The sequence below is a fragment of the Anomaloglossus baeobatrachus genome, chromosome 3 (genome assembly GCF_048569485.1).
Source record: "Anomaloglossus baeobatrachus isolate aAnoBae1 chromosome 3, aAnoBae1.hap1, whole genome shotgun sequence".
NCBI lineage: Eukaryota > Metazoa > Chordata > Amphibia > Anura > Aromobatidae > Anomaloglossus > Anomaloglossus baeobatrachus.
Genome location: NC_134355.1, coordinates 563,487,587 through 563,510,617, shown reverse-complemented (window position 1 = coordinate 563,510,617; position 23,031 = coordinate 563,487,587). Strand labels below are relative to the sequence as shown.

Here is a 23,031-nt window from a genome sequence, read left to right as displayed (position 1 = left end):
AGGGCCGTCTTGAACGTCTGCAGCCGGCTGGTCCGCCGAAGCGGCTGGGCAGGGTATCGCTACCGATGGGGCAGGTAGCGGGCCTAATGGCGGGGCGGCAGCAGCTATTACGGATAGCGGGGAGAGAGGCAGGGTGAGCGGAAGCCGGCCGGGCCCCTCAGCTCCAACGGCCGATCCTTCAGGAATACAGGGGCGTGGGTCGCTTACCCGCTCCTCCAAATCCTCTTCTGCCTCGCGTCTCCACATAGCAGCCACCACGTCCGCCATGTCGGTCTCCCACTCCTCCAGGAGGAGTTGCATATGGGCCTGCAGACGGTTACTCAGCGGGACGGTCCGGTCCCTCAACCACGTCGCCGTGCCGGGCGCGGGGGCTTCCTCGTTGCGGGTTGGATCTTGCATCTTGGTAACGAGGTTTTTCCAGGAACCCAATATCGCTGCAGAGTCCTGGCGTCCCTGCTTTTATAGCTGCAGCTACATGCGTCCAGCCGCCATCGCGTCCCCCTTAGCTCTTTCCGGCCCCTCCTTTCTCGGGGCGGGGTTTTTGGCCTTCGCGCCTCTACTGCTCGAGAAGACGCTCGAGCGGGAACTTTTCGCGCCAAAGATGGCGGCTTCTGAAATTATTCTGCCGGATACCTCCGGCGGGAACAAGGCGCACCTCTACCAAACGGCAGAGCGGTAGGATCCTGTTCGTGACGCCAAGTTGTCGCGGGCGGGGAGGAGGGTGTCAGCACACCGCGCTCACCCCTTCTGCTCGGGTCCGGCTGCTCAGTGGTGGCTTGAGCCGTGGGCCGGATCCCGGGGGTTTCTCGAGCGGCACTCCTCGCCCGTGAGTGAAAGGGGGTTTGGGGTGTTGGGATAATGTCCGTGACGCCACCCACGGTTGTGGTGATGTGTAGCACCACCGCTGCTCGATGCGGGGATCCCGGGGATGGTGAAGGGGAGCAGCTAGGTGTTGTGTTGCCCCTCCGTGGGTAGGGGTTGGTGATCCCGGGGCCCGGTGATGGCTTGGGAGGTGCAGGGCCTGGTGGGCGCAGGGACGCGGGGGCAGCGCTGTGCCTGGCGGCACTGTGGTACTCACTCAGCCTGAGACGTGGACACAGTTTGTACGGTAAACCAAACGGCTGGTAAGACGGTCCCACGGACGGCTGCACCTGCTTTCCCGGTAGGTGACGTGATGTCCCTCTTCCTTGCACCTGTGTGTACTGTTGGTTGCGATGGGTCCCCACCGGTAACCCACTCCCCGGCTTCAAGCTGGGCCGGAAGAGCACTACACTTTGCCCGCAGGCGCTGGCCCTCAGAGACTGGTGCCCTGGCGGTGGCGGTGTCTCTGTTGTACGGGTTGAGCTGTTGCCTTCAATCGGTACTTGGTTGTTGGGGGATCTACGTCCCCTTCACTGACGGATTCGGCAAATTTGGCGACTCCTAGCCTTGCCGGGGTCCGAGAGGCCCCTGCCCTGGTGCTGACTGTCCTTCGGAACACTGCTCCAGACCACCGGGCACACAGCCGACGGGGTCCTTCCAGGAACTTCCGAACTGTCCCCCTCCAGACAGTCACCGCCGTTGCTGACCTTGCTCAATCGCCCTGCACTCAACTGGGCTCCTTCAGGCTTTCTCCCTCTCTCTGTCACCACTCTTGCTTCCTCCTTTACCACGTTTCTTTCTTTACTTTCGCTTAGTTGTTTACTCTAGCCCCCTCCGGGCTACTCCTCCACTCCTTCCACTTCCTCCTCCCTGACTAGAGTTCACTAGACTCCAACTCTCGACTGCCTGGTACTTCCTGCCTCCAGAGCTGTGATCTCCTCGGTGGGCGGAGCCAACCGCCTGGCCCACCCCCTGGTGTGAATCATCAGCCTCTGGAGGAAGGCAACAAGGATTTTTGGTTCAGCTTAGGTGTGCCTACCTGGGATGTGGGGTGTGGTGGTGTGTGACCTGTGTCCCCTGGCTTGCCCAGGGCGACACACTGCCACCGCTGGTTTTCGGGTCAGTGCGCATGATCAGAAGTCCTAGACTTCTAGTCATGCGCACTTTAAAGCCGGGTGTACGTGCCTAGCTTTAAACTGGTGTAGTGCGCATGTCCGGACGTCCAGGGACGTTCTGATCTTGTGCATTGAGCTGAAAACTAGCAGTGGCAGTAGAGGTTAGAGCGACCATGGCTCTGATGCTGCGCATTCATTAGCATGGTAGGACTCCCACAGGGGTGTACTAACATGCTTAGGTGGCCGACTGACTAGCCCTTGCGATTAGTCACTGGCCTCATTAGCATATGATAAAAGATCCTTAGAAATGCTTTTTCTAAAGATCTCTTTATCTACGCTACTAGATACAGGGACTGCTAGGCAGGGATTAGCAATATGCACCCAGAACTGCTCGTTTTTAAGCTGACTTAAAAATCATCATTCTCGGCAGCACATTGTACTATGTAAACAGGACCTGTGCTACTGACAACAACAACATCCTATGCGCACAGAATAATTTACTAACAATCGTTCTATTTACATCCAACAATCGTTCTATGCGCGTCAGAAGCACAGTTGGTCTATCTAAACAAACCAATAAATAACCGCCAATCGGCAAATGTACTGATGATCAACATTTGTTTTCATCCACAGGTTGTGCAATGTGATCAAGCCCTAAAGGCCCATTTACACACATTGATATCGCTAACGAGATATCGTCGGGGTCACGGGGTTGGTGACTCACATCCGGCCTCGTTAGTGATGTCGTTGTGTGTGACACCTTTTTGCGATCAGTAACGATCGCAAAAAGGTGTCAAATCGTTCGTCGTGTATACGTCGTTCATTTTTAAAAAATCGTTCCTCATTTGGAACGCAGGTTGTTCGTCGTTCCTGCGGCAGAACACATCGCTATGTGACACCGCAGGAACAACATCGTACCTGCGGCCGCCAGCAATGAGGAATGAAGGAGGTGGGCGGGTTGTTCCGGACGCTCATTTTCGCCCCTCGCTTCTATTGGGTGGCCGCTTTGTGTCGCCAAACAAACCTCTCCCTTAAAGGAGAGATTGTTCGGCAGCCACAGTGACGTCGGTGAACAGGTAATTGCGTGTGACGCTGCCGTAGCGATATTGTTCGCAATGGCAGCGATCACCCCATGACGCGCCACCAACATGGACGGGTGCCATCGCTTGCGACATCGCGTGGACATCGTGGACTATATCTTCCATGAAGTGACATAAAGAAGTACTGGAATATTGTTGATTTACTTCTATTAAAGCACTAATCCACTCATACAGAGCAGAAAGGACTTTTTTTCAGGTAAATGCAGTTCAGTGGTGTTTCATTCAACCATAGATTTAGATCTTGATCCAAAGGTTTTCTCATCCACTGTGAACTTAAAGATACAATTTATATGTGGATGAAGTGCTGCTGAACTGACATGAATGAATATTACAAGTCAAAAAGGTCCGTGGAGCCTCTGTTAGGAGTCTCGACACGGAAAATAGCCAGATATCCCTCCGATGAATGAATATTACCCCCTGCTTCCACTTATGTTATATTATTATGACATACAGTATATCACAAAAGTAAGTACACCCCTCACATTTTTGTAAATATTTATATTTGTATATTTTCATAGAACAAAACTGAAGATATGACACTTTGATATAATGTAAAGTAGTCAGTGTACAGCTTATATAACAGTGTAAATATGGTGACCTCTAAATAACACAACACAGCCATTTATGTTTAAACCACTGGGAACAAAAGTAAGTACACCCCTAGGTGAAAATGGACAAATTATGTCCAAAGTGTCAATATTTTTTGTGTCCACCATTATTTTCAAGCAATGCCTTAACTCTCTTGGGCAGGGAGGTCACTAGAGCTTCACAGGAGCCAGTGAAATCTTCTTCCATAATGACATCACGGAGCTGGTGGATGTTAGAGATCTTGCACTCCTGCACCTTCCATTTGAGGATGCCCCACAGATGCTTAATAGTGTTTAGATCTGGAGACATGCTTGGCCAGTCCAGCAGCTTTACTTTCCTTTGCTTTAGCAAGGCAGTGGTCATCTTGAAGGTGTGTTTGTGGTCGGTTTCATGTTGGAATACAAAGGGAGGGGATTATGCTCTGCTTCAAGACGTCACAGTACATGATGGAATTCATGGTTCCTTCAATCAACTGTAGCTCCCACCCAAACCATGATGCTCCTACCATCATACTTAAGTATAGGAAAGACACACTTGTCTTTGTATTCCTCACCTGGCTGCCTCCACACACGCTTGACACAATATAAACCAAATAAATGTATCTTGGTTTCATTGCAACACAAGACATGGTTCCAGTAACCCATGCTTTTAGTCTGCTTATCTTTAGCAAACTGTTTGTACATAATTTTTAGAAGAGGCTTCCTTCTGGGACAACAGCCATGCTGACCAATTTGATGCAATGTGTGGTGTATGGTCTGAGCACTGACAGGCTGACCCCCCACCCCAGTAACCTCTGCAGCAATGCTGGCTGCACTCATACTTCTATTTTTAAAAAACAATCTCTAGATACGGTGAGCACGAGCACTCAACTTCTTTGGTCAACCATACGTTCTGAGTGGAATCTGACTTGTTAAACCCCGGTATGATCTTGGCCACCATACTGCAGCTCTGTTTCAGGGTGGTGTTAATCTTCTTATAGCCTTGGCCATCTTTATGTAGAGCACCAATTCTTTCTTTTAGATCTTCAGAGAATTTTTTGCCATGAGGAGCCATGTTGAACTTCCAGTGACCAGTATGAGAGAGTGTGTGAGTGATTGCACCAAATGTAACCCACCTGCTCCCCATTCACACCTGGGACCCTATATTACTAATGAGTCACTTGACACGGGGGAGGATAAAATGGTTAATTGGACACAATTTTGCCATTTTCACTTAGGGGTGTACTCACTTTTGTTGCCAGCGGTTTAGAATTAATGGCTGTGTGTTGAGTTATTAGGAGGTCACCAAATTTATACTGTTATACAAGCTGTACACTGACTACTTTACATTGTATCAAAGTATCATATCTTCAGTGTTGTTCCATGAAATGATATGATAAAATATATTTACAAAAATGTGAAGGGTGTACTCACTTTATGTGGTAGACTATATATTATTATTGTGGTATATAAAACTCACAGAATATTTAATAGGCTAAAGCAAAGAAACTGTGAATTTTAAAAGACAGATTATTATACCCTTCACTGAAAGTCGCCATCACTATATTAAAGAAGTACAAATTGTAGCCTCTGCTAACAATAGATATGACGCCGATCTTCATAGTAAAGCAACATATTCAGGACATTGTAAAGTTTTCATACCTTGGAATCAGCAAAGATATATTCTTTACGTTGTATCTTTTCCTTTTCAGTTTCCAGGACTATTGTCAATTTATTTGGAAATTTCTGGGACTTGATCAGTTGTAGAACTGGGGAGATAAGCAAAGTGTGAGATGAGAACAAATGTGTCCAAACCTCAATCATGCCAAATAATTGTAGAAAATAAAAATACTTTACATTTTATCTACATTTTAAGATTTGGATGTTTTTAGCATATACATTTACTCTAAAAGTGTGGCCTTGTATATGTGAAAAAATTTACAGTGGGAATCAGCGGTATATATTTTTATATATATATATATATATATATATATATATATATATATACATACAGTGCCTACAAGTAGTCTTCAACCCCCTGCAGATTTAGCAGGTTTGATAAGATGCAAATAAGTTAGAGCCTGCAAACAAGAGCAGGATTTATTAACAGATGCATAAATCTTACAAACCAACAAGTTATGTTGCTCAGTTAAATTTTAATAAATTTTCAACATAAAAGTGTGGGTCAATTATTATTCAACCCCTAGGTTTAATATTTTGTGGAATAACCCTTGTTTGCAATTACAGCTAATAATCGTCTTTTATAAGACCTGATCAGGCCGGCACAGGTCTCTGGAGTTATCTTGGCCCACTCCTCCATGCAGATCTTCTCCAAGTTATCTAGGTTCTTTGGGTGTCTCATGTGGACTTTAATCTTGAGCTCCTTCCACAAGTTTTCAATTGGGTTAAGGTCAGGAGACTGACTAGGCCACTGCAACACCTTGATTTTTTCCCTCTTGAACCAGGCCTTGGTTTTCTTGGCTGTGTGCTGTGGGTCGTTGTCTTGTTGGAAGATGAAATGACGACCCATCTTAAGATCCTTCATGGAGGAGCGGAGGTTCTTGGCCAAAATCTCCAGGTAGGCCGTGCTATCCATCTTCCCATGGATGCGGACCAGATGGCCAGGCCCCTTGGCTGAGAAACAGCCCCACAGCATGATGCTGCCACCACCATGCTTGACTGTAGGGATGGTATTCTTGGGGTCGTATGCAGTGCCATCCAGTCTCCAAACGTCACGTGTGTGGTTGGCACCAAAGATCTCGATCTTGGTCTCATCAGACCAGAGAACCTTGAACCAGTCTGTCGTCTGTCTCAGAGTCCTCCAAGTGATCATGAGCAAACTGTAGACGAGCCTTGACATGACACTTTGAAAGTAAAGGTACCTTACGGGCTCATCTGGAACGGAGACCATTGCGGTGGAGTACGTTACTTATGGTATTGACTGAAACCAATGTCCCCACTGCCATGAGATCTTCCCGGAGCTCCTTCCCTGTTGTCCTTGGGTTAGCCTTGACTCTTCGGACAAGCATGGCCTCGGCACGGGTGGAAACTTTCAAAGGCTTTCCAGGCCGTGGAAGGCTAACAGTAGTTCCATAAGCCTTCCACTTCCGGATGATGCTCCCAACAGTGGAGACAGGTAGGCCCAACTCCTTGGAAAGGGTTTTGTACCCCTTGCCAGCCTTGTGACCCTCCACAATCTTGTCTCTGATGGCCTTGGAATGCTCCTTTGTCTTTCCCATGTTGACTAAGTATGAGTGCTGTTCACAAGTTTGGGGAGGGTCTTAATTAGTCAGAAAAGGCTGGAAAAAGAGATAATTAATCCAAACATGTGAAGCTCATTGTTCTTTGTGCCTGAAATACTTCTTAATACTTTAGGGGAACCAAACAGAATTCTTGTGGTTTGAGGGGTTAAATAATAAATGACCCTCTGAATAAACTTTTCACAATTTAAACAAAAAAATAAAAAAAGAAATAACATTCTTTTTTGCTGCAGTGCATTTCACACTTCCAGGCTGATCTACTGTCCAAATGTCACAATGCCAAGTTAATTCCAAATGTGTAAACCTGCTAAATCTGCAGGGGGTTGAATACTACTTGTAGGCACTGTATATACACCGTATATATATATATACACACACCCACACACACACACATACACATACATATACATATACATATATATATATATACACATATATATATATACACACACACACACACATACATGCAGTATATATATATATATATATATATATATATATACATACATACATACACATATATATTCAACTGTATACAGAGATAGAGGTGTATACACAGACCAAACGTAATCTTCTAGCACAATATGAACAGAGACTAAGTGAAAACCCCTCAAACTGCTCGTCTACTAATTTGTAATTCCAAATTACTTTTTTATATTTATCACATATTAGTTTTTATTACTATTATATCATTTATTGACAGTGATTTTTTTTTTTACACAACAGTGGGTTAAAGAAACATACTTTTCTTGCTGGTGTAAAATTTTTCATCTGGCCCATCTTTTGCCTTCTTGATGATAAGTTTTCCAGTTTCAACATCAACTTTCAGATGAGTCTTTTGTGATATGCCTAAAGAATCCACTTTTACCTATAAATACAGAATATTTTTGTAGATTTGTGAACTACTTAAAAAAATAGTCAAAAGAAAATGTTGATGGCACAAATTGGATAAAATAATGTCATGCAAAATAAAGCTATGCATTTTTTTCTAAACGGACTACTTGATAAGAGATCAGTGACACTTACCCAATTATTCACAGTTTTCTATGAACTTGTTATAAATATATAATTTTTCTAATCACGGATAAATGACGCTTTTATCCTGAATCTGCAGTTGTTTTTCTTTTATTCATGTGTCCCTCCTTCTCTGAGATATGGACCTCTCCACGGTGTATATAAATCTAGTCTTATTAGCTAACTGGGATGGTCTTCAAGAAGACTCGCATATAGAAGAGTAAGGCTGGACTCACACTTGCGAGAGACTCGCGTGAGTCTCGTATATCATCCCCCGGCATGGCCACACACTCTCCTGACAGGAGCAGATCGGCTGTATGTATTTCTATGCAGCTGAAACACTCCTGTCTGGAGAGTGTAAGGCCATGCCGGGTGATGCGCTACAAGACTCGCGCGAGTCTCTCGCAAGTGTGACTCCGGCCTTAAAGGGGTATTCCCATCTCCAAGATCCTATCCCAATATAGTCGGTGTAATAATAATACTGTATTAGCAAATACCTCCAATTAGAAATGTAGTATAATTCTCCTGATAGTCATGTCTCTTACCTCATGTGCAGGGCATTGCAGCTTAGATATCCATGGTTATGTCCACTCATAAAGTGACAGTTAGTTGCTCGTGGTCGTAAAAATGGATACCTAAGCTGCAGTGCCCTGCACATGAGGTAAAAGACATGGCTATATCAGGAGAACTATATCATATTATTACTTAGAGGTATTTGGTATTTGCTAAAATTATTATTTTTACACCAGCTACATATTGGGATAGTATCCTAGAGATGGGAATACCCCTTTAAGGACCATTAGAAAGAGTGGATTTACACAGGGACTAAAAAAAGAATTTCAGATTCAGGAGAACAGTCGCATTAACACTGGAAAAGTCATGGAATTATATGATGGATAAACATGTTAATGATCTACAAAGGAAGCAAAAATGGAAACAAAATTGTTTATAAGATCTCGATTTATTCAATATCAAGTATGAGCGTATTATACACAAATATTTACTTGCACTTACAGTATATCACACAAGTGAGTACACCCCTTACATTTTTGTAGTGCATCTAATGTACCTCAAATTGCATTCAGTGCATTCTATATTGTGTAATATATGATCTGTATCATATTTCATAAATGAATTAATTATACCAAGTTTTAAAAAAAAAAAAATTCTGGTTATCTGTTACAGGTTTTCACAAATGGGGAAAAAATAAATGTAATAAATGCCAGTATGTAACAAGGGGGGTGGGGTGGGCTATTGGTATCCCTCAAAAAAGAAGGAACACAATATTTATACTTTTATGACTTGTGACACCGATCTTATATATATTGCATGAGTGCACTGAATGTAATTTTAGTTATATTGGATGCATTGCAAGAAAATCCAAAAAACGCATCTCAGAGGATATGTATAATCAACAGTGTTGTTGTTTTTTCTGCTATCTTAAAGGAAAAATTACAAGCCGTGAAAGGGGCGGAATTTGCTAAAAAAAAATCCCACGGGAGATCTATTGGATTTTATTAATGGATACAACGTAATTGAAAGACTTAAACGTAGTGTTGTTTCTTTAGTTTATATACTAAGCTGCTTTGTCCAATTAATCACTATTATTCTTTTTTTTTTACAATGACACATATGTCAGCAGTTATTAGATTTCACATGATTGGTCCTTGAATGTTTTTAAGGAGACATTTAAGGTCCAGTCACACTAAACAACTTACCAGCGATCCCAACAACGATAGGGATCGCTGGTAAGTTGCTAGGAGGTTGCTGGTGAGATGTCACACTGCGACGCTCCAGCGATCCCACCAGCAACCTGACCTGGCAGGGATCGCTGGAGCGTCGCTACACGAGTTGCTGGTGAGCTCACCAGCAACCAGTAACCAGACCCCAGTGCCGCGTGGAAGATGCTGCGCTTGGTAACTAAGGTAAATATCGGGTAACCAACCCGATATTTACCTTGGTTACCAGCGCACGCAGCTACATGTGCAGAGAGCAGGGAGCAGCGCACACTGAGCGCTGGCTCCCTGCTCTCCTAGTTACAGCACACATCGGGTTAATTACCCGATGTGTGCTGCAGCTACATGTGCACAGAGCAGGGAGCAGCGCACAATGCTTAGCGCTGGCTCCCTGCTCTCCTAGCTACAGCACACATCGGGTTAATTAACCCGATGTGTCCTGCAGCTACTTGTGTACAGAGCAGGAGCCGGCACTGACAGTGAGAGCGGCGGAGGCTGGTAACAAAGGTAAATATCGGGTAACCAAGGACAGGGCTTCTTGGTTACCCGATGTTTACTGTGGTTACCAGCCTCCGCAGAAGATTGCTCCTGCTGCCTACACATTTAGTTGTCGCTGTCTCGCTGTCACACACAGCGATCTGTGCTTCACAGCGGGACAGCAACAACTAAAAAATGGCCCAGGACATTCAGCAACAACCAACGACCTCACAGCAGGGGCCAGGTTGTTGCTGGATGTCACACACAGCGACATCACTAGCAACATCGCTGCTACGTCACAAAAGTTGTTCGTTAGCAGCGATGTTGCTAGTGATGTTGCTTAGTGTGACGGGGCCTTTAGGATATCTCTATGATTAAGCACCAGAAAGGCATCAGAAGGTCTATATGGAACAATGAATATAATCTTTTAATCAAATGCACAAACAAAGAAAACCAGTTTTTAACTTTATCTTGAAAGCGCCAGCTCTCCTTCATTTTCTATTAACAGAGAGCAAAAGAGAAGGGTGTTTGATACTGCGCCAAAGGATCACAGGAACAGATGTTTAGATTAATGCATCTTTATTTCATCCAGGTCTACGCGTTTCCGGAGCCACTGCCCCCTTCCTCAGGACCGTCAGGAAAGACAAAACATCAAATCTGATTTGACAGATTAGATTTTTTGTCTTTCCTGACGGTCCTGAGGAAGGGGGCAGTGGCTCCGGAAACGCGTAGACCTGGATGAAATAAAGATGCATTAATCTAAACATCTGTTCCTGTGATCCTTTGGCGCAGTATCAAACACCCTTCTCTTTTGCTCTCTGTTATCTGCCAATTGGGTGGCTGCAGCCTTGGATCAGATTCTACATGCGAATACAGTTGTGTGACTCTCACAACGACATCTGGTGAGTAGTTTCACCCTCCTCCCACCCCTTATATACTGGGGTAAGACCCTATATGCGCTTTTCTCTCCACAAATTTCTTATCTTCATTTTCTATTGACAGTAGGTAATGTAGAGTGTTCTGAATTAAGAAAAAATCCCTTGGGTAAAATGTATCCATTTAAAGGAAAAGCATTATTGCTATTGATGAGTGAGCACTGAAATGCTCTGGTGCTCGATACTCGAATCGAGCAGGTCGCAAGCGCAGATGGGCTCAACTCAAATACTGAGTATAATGGAAGTCAATGGGAAACTCAAGCATTTTTGTGGATGACCCTAGAAGGAGAGCTGGGGAGGCTGGAAAATCACTGAAATGAATGGAAACAACATTAAAATGGAATGGGAACAACATAGGGAAGATGCCTGGACGAATCTCTGAATCCCAGGTCGCTGCTGGAAACAATTTTTTCAGAGTATTACTCCACTTTTACAAACAGACAATAAAACATACAAGATAGAAGATAAAATTGATTTTACAGGGAAAAAATGTTCCTGTATAATGACTTGTATATAAAGCAAAAGTAAAAAAAAGAAAAAAAACCCACCTCCTCCACCCCTTAATAGCCAGCCATCTCTCATCATAGTTCCCTGTCACCTATGACTACAGTAGATGACATAGTAGAGGGGAAAATAAAACTACACCCACCGGTAGTCACAAGTACACGTAATTTCAACATTTTACTAACTTATCTGGTCATAGGGTGTGTGACATGGTAAAACACATCTTGTTTAATTTATGAAGAGGGACTCCGATACACCCTGTATTAGACATTCTGTGAAAATTGGAAGGTAGTGTGACTCCTAGATTCCAAGACTCATAAAACCTATGCACTAAGTGTAAAATTAGATGGAGGGTCTACAATACACCCTAACACATAGAGGAGGGCCTCATAAAATATTTTTTTCCCATTTTTAAGGAATGGGACTCAAAGACTGGTAAATCCTATGCACATTTTATATGTAAGAGAATTGTAGCGGTAGGCCTCATAAACATCCTGAAAAAAGATTAAACACTTGTACATCACAGAGGAATCATGGAAGACACTGGTATGGTCAGCTAGGTACCCCTTCACCATCTTCCAAAATTTTTCCCTCCTTGTCACACTACCCCGCGCCTCAGGGTCTAGGCTCTGGGAGGGTCTAATGAAACTGTGCCAGACCTTTGGTAGTGATCCACTTTCTCTGTTGTACCTGGTGTGTCTCTCCCTCATTTGTTCTCCCCTCACACCAGTGTTGTCAGATGGGAATTTTTGTACTAATTGTTCAACTAGAACTTTCTGGTATTGCACCATTTTACTAGCCCTCTCTGCTACAGGAAGGAGAGATGGAAAGTTCCCCTTGCAGAATGGGTCGAGAAGGGTGAACAATCAATAGTCAATGTTGGCCAAAATGCATAGAATGTGAGGGTCATGGGAAAGGCAGCAGGCATAAAGTCAGCCATGTGTGCCAGACTACCAGAAGGCAAGACTTCCCTGTCTTGACCAGGAAAACAACTATCCATCTCTTCCTTCTCCCTCTCCTCTTCTTCAGCCCAGACACGCTGAACAGGCAGGATGAAGTCGGCAACCATCTCTTGTTCTTCCTCCTCCTCATTATAACCCAATAAGCGCTGAGAAGATGAAATGAGGCTGGGTTGGGTAGTATCACCCTGACTACTTTCTTCCTCAATCTCCACCTGGTCCACATGCCAAGTTTCCTCTTTAATTGTAAGTAGCAAGCGTTTGGGTAGATACATGGTAGGATGGTTACGCGGATTATGGCTTCAGTGCTGATTATGCCATCATTGCCACTCACCATCTTGGTTGATTCCTCATAGTTTTCTAGAACCTCACAGATGTCAGACATCCATAGCCACTTGTTGGTTCTTATGTGCGAAGGCTGACCAGATCAAGAAATGGAAATGTAAAAAGCTCCTTGGAGTGTCCGAGTGTGGGATCATCAGCACATCCACTTCCCTGTCCCTTACCGCATGCCTTGCGAATTTTAAAGTAGCTATATAATTTTACGCCTGCAAACCTTCTGGTATTAATAAGGAAAAGAAAATGTGTAGCCCTGAACAGGACTTTAACTTTTAGATTGTAGCAGCAGTATACAGTACATACTACCTATATGCTTCTAATCCAAAACTATCCCTCCTTCATTAGCTATCCCTACAATGAATGCAGGTAACAGCAGTTTTACTAAAAAAGGACAGTATGTAGCCCTGAAAAGGACTTTTGTTTTAATGGTGTAGCAGCGGTATACAGTTACTGCAATAGCAATTAAACACTGCTTATATGCCTGCTCTAATCTAAGGTCTCCCTCGTAGATCAACTGTCCCTGAACTGCTTCCAGAGGAGGGTGTCCTGAGCATCTCATCACCGGGTCTTATATACTGTAAGACCGGATGAGGCAGTACGGCCGGTCAATCACAGTAATGCCAGTAGCCAACATGGCTATAGCATTACCATGTATGGAAGCAATCCCCCCATGTTTATTGGCTGTCTAAGAGCTGAAAACAAGAGAGTGGAGTCTAGAGTATGACCCTTGAGCACCCATGATACTCAACCGAGTATAGAACATTGGCAAGTACGGTCGCTCATCACTGGTTATTGCATATAAACTATGCAGTGGGACACTGATGTAGCTGGCTTTGCTATGGGGAACTGTGTAACAGAGGCAGAAAGTATGAGTAAGTCAGGCAATCTCTGACTTTTAGATTGAAAAATATAAATAGCACACATAGAAACATTAAGAAATCCTGCCCTAGATTAAAATATTACCTCAAATATTATAGGGGGTATGAGCGATCTCCGGTGTTTCACTGCAGCCCCTTCCATTAAGACTGTTTTTACCTGAAATAAGAATTAATTGAAGAAATTACAAAAATTGCACATTCATTTGGACTTAGTACGATATAAACTTATCATTATCCTTTCAAAGACAACCTCAATCTGACTGTGCAGACATGCATAAGAAGGTAAGAAAGATAAAAAAACAAAACTAAAAAAATATCAGCAACAAACATAAAGGAACCTAAATTGTAGTGTTAGGGCGCGAACCGAATAACTATTACCGAATAACTATTCTCTAAAGATGGCTATCATTCTCCATAGCTTCTGCACAGAAGTAAGATACAAGGCAAGGCATACTCATTGTGTTGGTGGTATCTAGCTGAAACAGATTCTCAAATAATAGTGCTCAAATGATCCTGAGTCCCTACGCCAAATTCTGTACAGTGCAACATAAGATGCTGTACCATGGCATGAGCTCATTGTATACGCAATACAATGAGGATCCCCAATATGGCGTTGTGCATGAGGTCTAATGAAGGCTACATGTGCATACATACAGTCAAGTCAGCGGCTATGAGGTCCATGAAGGTATGGGGGCCAAACCAGATTGCCCCATCCCTCACTGTATAGACATCCCAAAAAGCAAATAGGAAAAGAAGAAGCAGCTATGAGTTATTTTTGGAAAGGACAAGTAGATTAACACTAGAAGTCCCAGAGAGGGGTCATTTAACATTTCTACCTTTGGAACCCAGAGACGGGTCGAATGACCTAAAGGATTTTAGCTAACATCCTATAATCACCGTCTTTTGTTCTGTAATTAAGGCCATTACTGTCGCACCACAGGAGGTTGTTGTTTTCCATTGAGTTTAGCCATTTAGTTTCTAGTTAGTTCTATTCAGTTTGGACTAAGGGTCATTTGACCCTCTTTTGGGACTTCAGGGGGGAGCTCGAAATTTCTGGGACTTCTAGTGTTAATGCCACCATGCCATCCTTTTACCAGGAAAGATGAACACTTCTACTTGTAAAATAGTACTAAGTTTTCATTGTGGCAATTAAGACTAGTTGTGGCCCCCATTTTGTCTTGCTATTGATGCACACTTTTCTTAACCCTTGGTCGGCCATTGTGCTGCACTGCAAAGAACAGAACACCTCCGATGAAATTATTTTTACTGGCAAAATCATATACAGTAGATTGGACTGTATGGCTGTAACATTAACGGGCGTAATAAATGAGATAGAAAACCGTGCAACTGAAACTGTGCCTAAATGGGAAGGGGACCCACACCACTGCATGCCTCAATTAAGCCACGGGCAACAGTACATGCCAGTGATATTGATGTATACAGACAATATATTATTTATCGTATAGGTCAGTATTCTTTATTGAATCTATTTTATGGAGGCATTATTTATGTGTACAAAATGCACAGGAGCAAAACATCGATCTTTATATGTAAAATATATGGCTGCGTTATTCTTGTCTCATAGGCCCATGTGCAAACTTGAAGTCCATTGTTGTGATGATAACACAATTGTAAAAAGAAGAGAGCCATATGTAGCGATATGTGATGGGGCGGTAGGGAGGCCCAAGAATCTTCTGCACCTGGGCCCATGTGCTTTTTGGTGCGCCTCTGCATCAACTCAACCAACAGCAGGCAGAGAACAAAAACCTGCAATGCCAAAGCTATAAGGTGATAATAAAAATTATTATATGAGAAAAATATGACAGCAGATCAAAGTAAAAGGGGACTGAAAAAGGTAATAAGTGAACATGACAGAGGCCATTACCCATGGGATATGGGCTAAAATTCTTCACGCATGCTGCCAGAAGCTGATGTTAGGCTATGCATCATGCATGTGTGCCGCCCCCCGCGACAGGCGACGGGCTGCTCGGATCCGGATCCGCAGTGGCTCGAGGGGTCTCCGGACCCGAGGAGGGGTTGCCCGGCCGCTCGAAGTGAAAAAGGCGGAAAAGATATTTACAAAAGGGGTGGAAAAATTGAGTAATGTTCATGATGCCACCCATGGGTCGTGGTAAGGCGGGATACCACCGCTGCTGCGTTTGGGAGAGAGCGCCCGGGAGCGATGGGATGGCAGCCTGTGATGTTAACCCCTCCGTGGGCAGGGGGAAGGTGTCCCAGGGCTCAGTGTTGGAAGGCTGGGGACCCGTCGGGAGTAAGGTGGTACAACGTACTCACACAGTCCAGAGATGCTGACACCAACAACGGGTAAACCAAAGTCCTTAATGCCCTGTAGCCTTTGTCTGAACATGCTGGGTCCGTGCCCTTTTGGTGTTGCCGGTTGGTCTGAAGCCTTGTCCCTTAGCACTGTGTTTACTCTTTGTGGATCCCTTTCGCCTGAAACTACTCGGGTCCCGCTCAGCCGCGTGGCTAGCGGAGTGAGCTTGCTCTCAGGGTTCACGCTTGGGATTTTCTGGACATTTTTGGGAAGTCCTATCCCCCTCGTTGCGCTAGTACCCTGATTTTGGAGCGGGTGGAGAACAGCTCGTGAAGACTCCGTCCTCATCGGGAAAATTACTGGGCTGCATAAAGCTTCTTCCCAGCCTAGAGCCCGCGTACCCCATCGTGCCCTGGCCCATGCCCGGTTGTAGCATAAGGCGGCCGAACTGCCCTCCGTGGCAGTACCGTGCCCCCTGCCACTACTCCCTGCGACCGGGGTTCCAGCTCCTTTCAGGCCAGACCAACGTCTGGCACCTGGGACGGGTACAGGAGCCCAGCTCCGCAGCGTGACTTTTTCCTGTCACGGCTCACTGACTACTCTCTGACTACTCCTTGACACTTCCGGCCCTCTTTCTACCATCCCTCCTTCTGGGCGGCCCTATTCCCCTCAGGCTGCCCAATGGGTGTCTGGTGGGTGTGGTGCAGAGTGTTCCCCAGGATTTGTGTATACCTGTTCTTAGCAACACCAAAGGGACAGGACTCGTAACCAAGGAGGAGCGGGTACCATGTAGAAGGGCAGATTGTGACAACCTGATAGGCCAGGGAATCACACATGCAGCCGCATATAACAGCTAAAAGAGCTCCAATAAGTATGAAAGACGCTTGTAATGAATATATATGCATACAGTAGTATGGTTAGTACAAGGCACAACATAATTGCAGCTGAACCGACAAACAGACAGAAATCCAAATATAGAACGGCTATCCTTAGGTATTCCAAATAAGTACAGATGTTTAAAGGAATCTGTGGGCAGGATTTTGTTATGTAATATGAGAGCAGCATGATATAGGGGCTGAGCGCCTGATTGCAGTGATGTGTCACTTACTAGACTGTGTGCTGCTATGTTTTATCAGCAGGAGATTATCACTACTGGACTAGGCGTCTCATGCCTTCCAGTCTAATCCTCTGTGTAACCCCACCCCTACCATTTATTAGCAGCTTTCTGTCCATACACAGTGTACACAAAAAGCTAGTGGTGTAGGCAGGTTATACAGGGTCCAGTATTCTGAGCACTGCTAAATCCGCAGCAGGGGAAACTGTGATTATATCAAAATGACAGCATGGAAACCAGCAAGTGACACATCGCTGCAATCAGTGTCTCAGCCTCTACATCGTGCTGCTCTTTTATTAAATAACAAACGTTTGGTGACCGATTAGCTTTAAGCCTTGGAAGCTAAGGCCATTCCATATACTATATGTACATATTGTGTGTATTTTACAGTGACAGGAACGTGTCGGCTAAGACGTGCACAGTAATGGTGAGAGGTATTGCAGAAGTCATTTCTGAATGGTTTGGTAACAGATTGTACATTTTAAGAACAGAGATGTTGCTTAGCAATCAGTGAGAGATTAAGCTCTGCAGAATGTACTGCAGGCCAAGGAGAAATGAATACTTCTTATCATCTCACTGCTGAATATGTCATCGCTGGCTATAGCTCCTTCAAGGTATCATTGCTGCTTCTTCTCCAGTTGTACAGTCATACCTTCTCCTCAAGGCTGGACACCATGGAGGTCAGCTGGTTGAGTTTACTCATCATGCTACTTGTGCTCGGATCACCAGGAAGCTGTGAAAGATCACACATAAGACTGGTTACTAACAGACCGTGGGTATACTGGTATTACAACATGGACACGGCTAAGTCCACCTCTAATATGGACCACCGTTGGGCTGTGCCAGGAGCGGGAGTTAATACAGCGCAGTAGACGGTATTACACTCTGATACGATATGTGCACAGTTTATATACTGGACTGTATTTTAAGACCAGAGGCCTCAGTGTGGTTCTCTGATCCAGGTGTACGTTCCTCGCCTCGCTGGAATAACTTATTGCCCTCACACAAAGGTCAGGGGATCAGAGACATGTTCAGGACCAGTTCTTCCTCACAGATCAGTACTAAGAAGCCAAAAAGGTGGAATAATTTTAATACAGGGCAGATTCTGGCTCTCTGCAATGGCACAGCACCTACTGCATCAACCAACACTCAATGGGAGGAATTCATCAAAAACTTATATGGCAGAAAACTGACAAAGGTATGTTTATCCACAACTGAAAAAAAAATCACTTTAGAAAAAAACACTTCAAAACACCTTTTTGGCATGGTTTTGGGGAATGTACATGGGTACTGACCACCACTGAACAAGGTGTGATAATCTTCTCGATGACATAGCTGCAAGGCCTTACAGAGAGGCCCGAGCGGCAACACAAAGTGATCTTAGCCGCCCGCTCACTGATGTATTAGCAGTGTGAGAACCACTACTGGCCAAGGGTTATTCAAAGCTCAAAGTTTTCAAATTTGAGTGAAACCACAAATTTCAGGAAATTTGGATTGATCTGCTCATCTCTAGTGTCTCCATTAATTTGTATGGTATTTCTAAAAATTACAGAAGTGAATATCCTGCCGATTTGCTATTCAAGAGAATCTGTCAGCAGGTTTTTGCTATGTAATCTGACAGCAGCGAGATGTAGGGACAGAGACAGCGATGTGTCACAATTTACTGGGTGCCGCAGTTATAGCAGAATCACAGTTTCTCTGCTGCACATCTATTAGAGCTCAGTTGTTGAGCTGTATATGATCCGCCCATACTGCAGCACTCAGTGTACATTGTATAGAGACAGAGAACTGCTAAACAGTGCTAGAGCGTGGATGGACTAGGCTAGAGGTTCCCAACTCCAGTCCTCAAGGCACACCAACAGTGCATGTTTTCAGGATTTCTTTAGCATTGCATGGGTGTTGGATTCAGCACCTTTGCAGGTGATTAAATTATCACCTGTGCAATACTAAGGAAATCCTGAAAACATGCACTGTCGGTGTGCCTTGAGGACTGGAGTTGGGAACCTCTGCACTAGGCGACACAAGGCCAGTTGTCCTGTAGTGATATTTCCTGCTTATAAAACACTGATTGTATTAAAAAAGCAAAGCATGTTCTCTGCTCCTACATTATGCTGTTCTTAGATTACATAGCAAAAACCTGGAGACAGATTTTCTTTAAAGATGTTGTCCACTACTTTAACAATGATTGCCTATCCTTAGAATAGGTCATCAATGTCTGACACCCGACACCCCTGCTGATCAGCTGTTCTCGGCGGCGGCAGTAGGCGGACGAAAATGCTCAGTTCTGGAGTTGCCCCATCAACTGATAGTAGCCGTGGCTGGGTACTGGACATCCATCTGCCATTCAAATTAATAGGAAGTGAATGTGCAGTACCCAGCCGGAGCCATAAAAAGACGGGGTAGCTCAAGAACTGAGCATTTCTGCCCACCTACTGCCTCTGCCGGTACCAAGACCAGCAGATCGGTGAGGGTGTGGGGTATCGGACCCTGGCTGATCAGCCACTGATGACCTATCCTAAGGATAGGCCATCAATGTTAAAGTAGTGGACAACCTCTTTAATGTCCCAGATGACAACACCTTTTAAGAATAACCAACTTTTCAATCCCCTGTTTTAAATCCTCATCAGTTTCACCGTACACTAATTTGCAAATCTATGGGCTGAAAACCAATCTGAGAGGTGGATCCCATTATATCCAGCCAAGTCAATCCTCTGAGAGCTGATCTGCCCAAACCAAAGGATGATACCTTATCATACATAATCTACAAGCAGAGGTGAGGGGTTTGTTCTTCTGTATTGAGCTCATAGAGGATTGTATCCATCACTCAACATTTTGCAAAATGTCTCATAGTTAAGGACTTGAAACATGACATACATAAGAACATCCATGCAGGTTGTGTCACACCCGCTTTATTGTTGGAGAAAAGTTACAATATGCCGTATCGGTGTGATGGCGCTGCGAACAGTGGTGATTTAACTTTTCATAAGTGAATGAAGTGGGTTGATAGGTTTCCACCATACACACTATGATAAACTTACAGGGGAGCGCTGCCTGAATCCGGGGGAGAATTGGGGTTCAAATGTGCTCTGCAGGGATTCCAGCGCCGGCAGCGTACGGGTGATTTCACTACGAGAACAATAAAAGTGTCAGATAATAGAGCGGTATAATGAAGACTGAGGTTCAGGTGTAAAATATTACTGAAGATGTGACATCATAGCTCGGAGACTTATTACATATAGGTGAGAGTATGTGACAAGGCCTCACCCATAACTGGCTATAGGTGATTAACTCAAAAGCCCTCTTGGTAGAAATATTCCTTCCATGGATGACAGGGAAAAGACGACTTATGGAGAAAAAAAATCATTTTGGTCTTTTCGTTGGGTGTGAGACATGAAGATGTTGGTAGATGAGACAAGAACACTGTATGAGATGCATCACACAATGACATGAAACATAGGAGGGGAAAGGGGCAAAAAGAGATTGAAGAAGGAGAAGAGATGCTGCACTTCCCCTTACCTCAGACAGCTGCCACCAAACTCGTCTGCCCGCTGCCCCCCCCTTTCCATACCTTTTCTTTGTGCTGTGATGCTTGGCTGTCTTCCCTCTGCACGCAGTACAGTAAGAGGGAGGGGACAGCGGGGAGGCAGACACCGAAGTAAAAAGGAAGATTTCATTTGCAAGAAAGATATTCTTACACGTAACAGATCTCCTCCTTATCCCATGGCCCTATATTATGTTGCAGAAGAAGACAGTGAACCAGTATTGGTGTGATGGACACTCCTGTGCAGCATCTCTACAATGGCAGGATGAGCCACTAAAGGGCGAGTCTGTCCCAGATGTGCACAGACAGCGAGGGGAGGAGGCCGAACACTCATATGTGCTAGAACTGAGAGGATAGCTGGCAGAAATCTCCAGTCTCATGTCCTCTGTCATTGTGGTGGATGTGCGGAATCTGCACCGATTCAATCAGGTTGACGTATAATTTAAATAGATCTTGGCAAGGAATAGAATATATACCCATCTACCATTACGGGCAATAGGAAGTCGCTTTTGGCTGCTTGACTTTCTGACTTACTCTACTGTCAGGTTTTTAGTGCAAAATCTATTACAAATATAGATTTCAGTTTTACCAAATTTATCAAAGTTTCCAAGCTTTTTAATAAATTTATTGCATCTTTACATCTAACAATTCTGCCTAGCGATGTTAGCCCCCCCCACCAGTAAAGTAAGAATTACTTTTTTTTGTTACTTTTTGAAAATCAAAATTCATAAATGTGGAGTGGACCAATTTGGGTAACAATTCACACCTTCCCACCCGCTTCTAAAAAGCAGTAAGGCTGTGTGCGCAGTTGCGTAATGGCATGCATTTACACTGTGTATTGCACGGTAATGTAAACGCATGCGTCCTGCGTCCCAAGGACAATCTATGAAGATTGTGCATAATCCATCCGCACGTTGCGATTGAGAGAATGGCCATCCCAGTCCCCAGACCTGAATATCATTGAACATCTGTGGGATGATTTGAAGCGGCTGTCCATGCTCGGCGACCATCAAACTTAACTGAACTGGAATTGTTTTGTAAACAGGAATGGTCAAATAAACCTTCATCCAGGATCTAGGAACTAATTAAAAGCTACAGGAAGCGACTAGAGGCTGTTATTTTTGCAAAAGGAGGATCTACAAAATATTAATGTCACTTTTATGTTGAGGTGCCCATACTTTTGCACCGGTTAAATTTTGTTTAAATGCGGATTGCACATTTTCTGTTAGTACAATAAACCTCATTTCAATCCAGAAATATTACTCAGTCCATCAGTTATTAGATTATATGAAACTGAAATAGCTGTTGCAAAAACCCAAATTGTTATAAAGAAAAAAGGTTAACATTAATAGGGGTGCCCAAACTTTTTCATGTGACTGTAACTGAAAGATTACACATGTTCTGTGTTTGGAGACATTCCTGTTCTTGGCATACAAATACTGATGAAATACTGATTAAAAATACTGATGTATGGATGAGGCCTATTTCACACGTCAGTAAAAAACACACACAATTTTCACGGACATGTTGAAGGTATGTATGGCCCTCCGTGTGGCATAATTTTGGCACACGTCTGTTCCCTGTGTGCTGTCCATGATAGCACACGGAGAGCAGAAACTTTTTACTCACCTGTTCCCAGCACTGCTGTCCGTGGTGCTGATGTCTCTGGCGCTGCAGTCACACTTGCTTCCGGGTCCGCGGTGCAGTAAATATGCAATAAGCATAATGAGCAGGCCCTGAAGCAAGTGACAGCAGCGCCAAAGACAGCAGCGCTGGAGACAGGTAAGTATAGAAAATAATTTTATTTCAAATACAAGTTTTCTCTGGTATGTGTCACACGGATCACATCACTGTGTGGTCTGTGTGACATCAGTGCTGCCGGAGAAAAACGGACTTGTCTCTGCACGGAACACATGGACATGCATGTGCGCAAAACGGACACACGGTCTGTGAGAGATAACTGATGTGTGCGCAGATCCATTGATTTTAATGGGTCTACATATGTCTGTGATTCCAGAACGTATAAAAACGGCGTCATGCATACCGGAATCACTGACGTGTTAAGGGAGCCTTACAGATATTTGGTTGGTGATCAGCAAATTCAGCCATCTAAAATTTCTATGACTACTATTATTAATTTTGTTGTGTAGTGGTGAAACAAGGTTTACATTGTTATATTAGAATATTATATCCTTTATATGTTGATGATTGTTCAACATACCCAGCTATTTTAGCATATGGAACTTTTTAGACATTGTTATAGTTTACATACAACTTTATAAATACTTAGCATGCTATTACTCTGTGTAGTAATATAGTGGTGATTTATAACATTGAAACTGTGTCATTTAAAGTGA

General features: G+C 44.1%; 1 protein-coding gene across 2 annotated transcripts in view; it reads right to left on the bottom strand.

Moving 5' to 3' along the window:
* The window catches only part of INPP5D (inositol polyphosphate-5-phosphatase D), a 284,565-nt gene that overhangs the window by 106,650 nt on the left and 154,884 nt on the right, over positions 1–23,031 (bottom strand). Inside the window, exons 1-6 of one of the 2 annotated variants that reach the window (XM_075340897.1) lie at positions 20,650–20,782; positions 20,172–20,259; positions 17,786–17,866; positions 13,830–13,901; positions 7,647–7,770; positions 5,305–5,411 (exon numbers count right to left, since the gene is read on the bottom strand). In XM_075340897.1, coding sequence (XP_075197012.1) covers positions 5,305–5,411; positions 7,647–7,770; positions 13,830–13,901; positions 17,786–17,866; positions 20,172–20,259; positions 20,650–20,699 — 522 coding nt within the window. In that variant the 5' untranslated portion in view covers positions 20,700–20,782. Of the gene's footprint in view, positions 1–5,304; positions 5,412–7,646; positions 7,771–13,829; positions 13,902–17,785; positions 17,867–20,171; positions 20,260–20,649; positions 20,783–23,031 lie in introns of those variants that run through there. The other variant, XM_075340896.1, reaches the window with a different exon arrangement.